The sequence below is a fragment of the Mercenaria mercenaria genome, chromosome 17 (assembly GCF_021730395.1).
Source record: "Mercenaria mercenaria strain notata chromosome 17, MADL_Memer_1, whole genome shotgun sequence".
Classification (NCBI taxonomy): domain Eukaryota; kingdom Metazoa; phylum Mollusca; class Bivalvia; order Venerida; family Veneridae; genus Mercenaria; species Mercenaria mercenaria.
In genome coordinates this window covers 72,052,811-72,058,775 of record NC_069377.1, presented here as the reverse complement: position 1 = coordinate 72,058,775, position 5,965 = coordinate 72,052,811, and the positions used below count along the sequence as shown (strand labels likewise).

The 5,965-nt window shown below is 37.7% G+C and overlaps 1 protein-coding gene across 1 annotated transcript; it reads left to right on the top strand.

Annotated features, from left to right (window-relative positions):
* The first annotated feature begins 1,735 nt into the window (after positions 1-1,735).
* LOC128550038 (uncharacterized) lies at positions 1,736-3,804 on the top strand. Its single transcript, XM_053527902.1, has 2 exons — positions 1,736-1,750; positions 2,011-3,804. Exons 1-2 carry the CDS (start codon positions 1,736-1,738, stop codon positions 3,802-3,804), a joined length of 1,809 nt encoding a protein of 602 aa, XP_053383877.1.
* Positions 3,805-5,965: the final 2,161 nt, after the last annotated feature.

The window sequence follows — 5,965 nt, the reverse complement described above, 5'->3', positions numbered from 1 at the left end:
AATACAGGTCTTTTACAGCTGTAAAATTTCGTACAGGTTGTTACATTTAAAATGTCACGTTTTCCGTCTTATCTTTATAAAACTTTGTCAGAATGTTTATCTCTACTAAATCAACGCCAGGTTTGAAACACAATTAGTTGAGTGAAGATCATAGAAAAACATTATTTACTCTCCATAGGCCACATTCTACTTAATCCCCAAAACACGCCTTGTAAACAACAGAGCTACCTCTTTCAGAGGTATACGGTAAATCGCTCTGTCGCAACTTCCGAGCTAGTGCACGCCGCGATAAAAGAACATCAACAAAACGAGTGTCATCGTATGTTTTGCATTTTTACAAGCATTGTACCGAATATCAAAAATCGGGGAATGGTAGGCGATGTAAATATGATTTAACTTTACAGAGAACTAAAGATAGCTAATTTATTCTTAATTTTTGGTCGTGGTGATGTTTACCTGCAAGCTGATTTAGCAGTGAATTTGGCCGTTTCGTCATGAAAGTACTTTTATTGTCAAATATTTGCATTTTAACTAATATTAAGAAGCAAACCGAATAGGCGTGAGATAGCTGTGAAGTATACAATGCATTTAAAAATAAAATATGCACCGAAAATGGTTTGGGAGTAAAAATATTCACTTCTTATTGTGAGGGACAGCTCTGTCGTGAAGGAGGTAACTAAGTACGATCATTAAAACACTGTAAACACTCAACAGGTCACATTTTTTTCTTGATCTTAGCTAAACAAACTCCGGAGCGCAGCTTAAAATACCGAATAACATTCCTATGAATTCCAAGACAGTTTCACAAATTTACTCTGACGGACAAACATTGACAAATATATACCCTGCACTACAAAGTGGAGGCATAATAGACCGATATCATCACGTTTTCCTATCGCACATGTACATCAAATAATTGAATTGAACCCTTTGAAATAACTGTCGTCCAAGAAGTTCACATGCCGCTTCATGTTCTTTCGCAAATGTCCATGTGCACATGTCCGTAAAAAGACTGTTGTAGTAGAAATGAAAACTTAGATTATACACCACCACCACAATTTTGGGTCTCATTTTTAGCTGATTTTGCAGTGTGTGTGTGTTTGACTGAAAATATTTTTCTTGCATCAAAGATGACCCCTAATCTACAGATTTTAGTAATTTGCCCTTTGTTACGGCAACATGTATGCCGCATTGTAGAATCTTTCCTTTGTAACATCTTAATGTGCGATACATTGAAGGATTTAGTCCTCTGTAACTAACACATGTGCGATACATTGAAGGATTTAGTCCTCTGTAACTAACACATTTGCGATACATTGAAGGATTTAGTCCTCTGTAACTAACACATGTACGATACATTGTAGGATAGTGCCTTTTTTACGGCCATAATTATATACGCAACATTGAATGATACGGCAATATGGATGACACGTTGTAGCACGCCATTTTAAAAGATTTTCTCTTCATTAACTAGCCTTTTTTTGCTATATCTTCGATACATTTTAGGATTTTGTCCCTTTTATGCAGGTACATATATGCTACATTGTAGGATTTTGCACTTCGTTATTGTTACATGTATGGTATCCTGGCATCTTACATTTTCGACGTATTTACATTTTCGACGGTGTTAGTTATTCCCCTTTAAAATCGAGATCTCGCGTGATTTCATGAAGCTCCGCCCTCCCGGAAGTAAACAAACACCGACTACACACGCTGAGCTGTCAAAGTGTTCAAAATGGAAATTAGACAGGTAAAATATCGATTTCTGAGACAATAATGTAAAATTTTACTACTTTTACTATTCCTAAAATAACTGTTACAAAAAATGTTGATAACTCTACCTTTTCATTAAAATATCTTCAAAGAAACATCTGTACGTCTGCTATAGTAATAATGCTCATAACTGGTCACGTGATATGTCAAAAATTATATACAGGGTGTGCCCAAAAGTTTGTTCCGTAAATAGTACTTTGTTACGAGCATTGTCAGCTTTTTGTGTTTTGTTTGCAGACCCAGGCAAATGTTCGGGGCAAGTACAGGTCATACTCTGCCAGTGACTTGCATGAGGCATATGCTGTAGTGGTGGAACAAGGATTACCTGTTGAGAGAGTTGCCAAACGTTTTAATATCCCAATCACTACACTGAAAGATAGAGTGAAGGGCAGAGTACACATTGATACTGTTCGGTCTGGTCCTCAAACAATGTTTACATTAGAGCAAGAAGCTTTTCTCTGCAAACATTTGATGACAATGGCTAAGATAGGTTTTGGCTATTCAAGACAAGAGACAATCAATCTGGCAACAGACTATGCAGTACATTTGGGAATCCGGGAGAAAAGCAAACCATTCAGCCTTACATGGCTTTACAGTTTTCTTAATAGGTGGCCAGAACTAAAGGTGAAAAAGCCACGCAGTCTAGAAATTGCTCGTGCAAAATATGCAACACGTCCTACTATTGACAGGTATTTCAATGAACTTAACTCCATACTTACTAAGTACAATTTGAAGGATAAGCCCTCCCACATTCTTAACATTGATGAAAAAGGCCTTAATCTGGAACACAAACCTCCAAAGATTGTTGCAGGTGCTCACTACAAGACGCAAGCCGTAACAGCCGGAAGGTCCAAAACAGTAACTGTTATTGGCGGTGGCAATGCTCTAGGTCAACAGATCCCACCATTTTTCATTTTTCCGGGAGCTAGGATGCAGCCAGCACTGATGGAAGGGGCAGCACCAGAGGCCGATGGAACTGTATCAGAATCCGGTTGGTCCAACACAGAGATCTTCGGAAAATATATGAAGGAGCATGTAGAGCCACTTTTGCCAGCACGAAACAATGACAGCCCAGTATTGATACTCTATGATGGTCATAAGAGCCATGTATCACTTGGATTAGTAGAGTGGGCACGAGATCAGCACATAGTTTTATTCGTACTTCCGCCACATTGCTCACACTTGTTACAGCCTATGGACGTATCATGCTTTGGTCCATTTGAAGTTGGTTGGAACGCAGCTTGCCACCACCACATGAGGGAGTCAGGTGGTCGTGTAGTCACACGGTACGAGGTGGGCCGCATCGCGAGCAAGGTATACAGCTCTACTCTGACACCTTTAAACATCCAGTCAGCATTCAGGCGATGTGGAATATACCCCTTCGATCCTGATGTCATCAATGACAAATCCATAGCTCCGTCATTGACATTTCACCCACGTCCTGAATCTAGCACATGTCCTGATGAGCTACAAGGTGACAAATCTGATCCAAAAAATGAAACAACCATGTCTGAAGCTAGGATCTTTTTAGAGAAAAGGGGCGGTCAAATCCTAGAGAACGTCACTGTTGCCAAGGTCAGGAGGACACTTAGTAAGGTCGTGGGAGGAAAGCCAATAACTGAAGACACAGTGTTTGAAAACATGAAAGACCACGTTGCCCAACAGAAAACACCAAGCTCAAGGTCAAAAACACCTAAAAAACATCAAAAGAAAGACTTACCTTTGTTGAATATACCTAAGTCTCCTAGGCCTGTACAACAACCTAGCACATCCAGCAATAATCGGAAGGCAGATGTAGAATCCCCAGCCTCAATAATTTCCGATTCTGGTGATGAAGATGACACTGAAGTATGCTCAGTTTGTGGTAGGTTCACTCCAACTGAGTTGAAATATTGTGTAAATCTGACACTGGTAAAGTGGGGATGCTGCGATAAATGCGACAAATGGGTTCACTTGAGATTTTGCTCCCCCGTGAAAGTTCTGAGGAGAAACGACCCCTTTCTGTGCCCAAAATGCACAGAGGAGGAGTAGTTGAAGCACAACTATGCTGTTGTATTTTTTATAAAAACATAAAAAAATAGCAAAAAAAAATTTGACTGTTTTAGAAATTTGTGCACAGAACGTTACGTTTAATATTTTTAGTGTTTATCAAACTTTTGAACATTGCCTTTACCTGTAAAATGGCAACCAATCAGGACCGTCGAAAACAATGACGTCACTTGGAGGGAAGCGGATATTGGTATGCGGCCATATTTCTGAACTTTGAAGGTAAATATTTGTTGTGTACGATTAAAAATTGTAAGTTTGTTGGGAAAATGAATGTTTTTTATGATAATGCTTCAATTATCCCATTATGCAAAGATTTAAAATGAATATAGTGCCCGATTTCCTTACACCGTCGAAAATATAAGAAGCCAGGATATATTGTAGGTAGGAATTGGCTCTTTGTTACGGTTTATGTTCGGTATTTTGTAGTATTTTGCCCATTGTTACGATTGTAGCTACAGCTGCTCAAAACCAACTGTGAGTATGGTATGCAATTGTTCAATGGTTAGAGTCTTCATCAGGCCTAAGTGCTTGGAGAGAACAATAAATTATTGCATTTTCTATGCTCTATTATATATATATGTATGACAAAAACATAAAACGTATGTTGCATAGAAACAGATTCCTATCAGAAAAGTATGTTGTTTTGCCTTTTACGCTTATTTATACTTTCTTGATTTCAGTAGAATGTTTTGTTAAAATGTATTCATTTGATACGTTGTTAATGGGATATTTCAAAATTGTTGGCCAAAGCAAGCAAGTTCAAAACACTGTAACTTAAGAAGTTATTTAGTTACGTAACGAAGATAGACAAAATGGAGTTAATCATAATTTTAGGAAGCCGTTGTATAAATAGTATTTCAAATGCAAGTCTTTGACAAGTTGTTTCCGCACACACTCTGACTAAAATACTTGATCTTCTAAACGAAGATCTGAGTATGACCTATTCACATTCATCTTTCTGCATATTTGGATTTTTTATTTTCGCAAATCTATTTTTATTTGAACCAATCAGACGACTCGTTTCAACAAGCATTTGGCTGAACCATCAAGATAGTGTCGAAAGTCACAGGGTGAGAAAAATGTGCAGTCAGTCCGGGGCTCGAACCCGGGAACCCTCGCTTACAGGGCGAGCGCTGTACCGACTGAACTAGTTTAATCATATTTTATTGCTTATTAATATTTACATTTATAACAACAAACATTAAAAATGTACATGTGCAGCCAAGAAAATAAGCAAATGGGTCGGGCCACAAGTTCTCACAACATCAGTAAACGGCCCTTCCCAATAGAAATAACTTAATATAACTCGGCGGAGAAAACAAAATAAATATGCGAAGTTGTGTTAATAATATTGAAATAATTTGTTAATTAATTGATGGAGAGAGAGAGAGAGAGAGAGAGAGAGAGAGAGAGAGAGAGAGAGTTGGGGCTTGTCCAGCATTTTAAAGTGTCGTCTATTAGTTAAGATATTTTCATATATAAGAAAGTGTCATTAGAATCTGCCTGTCTGTTTTACATATTTTTGAACTTGTAGAAAGATGAACGTGTTTTCATCTTCCGTATATCGATCATTCCCAAACAGAATTGTTTGTAGGTTTAGCGGATGAAATTTACGTGTCTCGTGAAACAAGACGGTTCTCTGAGTATGATAATTTCTACAGTTAAAGAAAAAATGATTAGCGTCTTCGTTTTGATGACCACATTCACATGAAGAATTGTTGCGTAAATGATTGTTAAAAAGATCAGCATTCAAGTTACTACAGCCGTTGCGTAAGCGTGCGTGATATACAGAAAATTTTCGGTCACCAATACAAAAATATTTAGGAACTGTATCTGATTTGTATTTCGCTTTCAATCTGGTTTTGAAAATATTCAATGAGTCTGAGTTTTTAATATCTATTTCAAGATTATTCCATAGAAAAGTAGCAGATGGAATAAAAGATGAATTATATATCTGGGTGCGGCGGGCTAATGTCACGTAGTCATTGCTATTACGAAGTCGGTATGAGTTTGATTCGGATACAGTTCCAGGAAATAAATCAGCAAGATAATCTGGAAGCTTTCCTTGTCTTGCTTTGTATACAGTAGTTAGTTTTTGAATAATACGTCTGTCTTTTAATGAAACCCAGCCTATTTCTGTTAT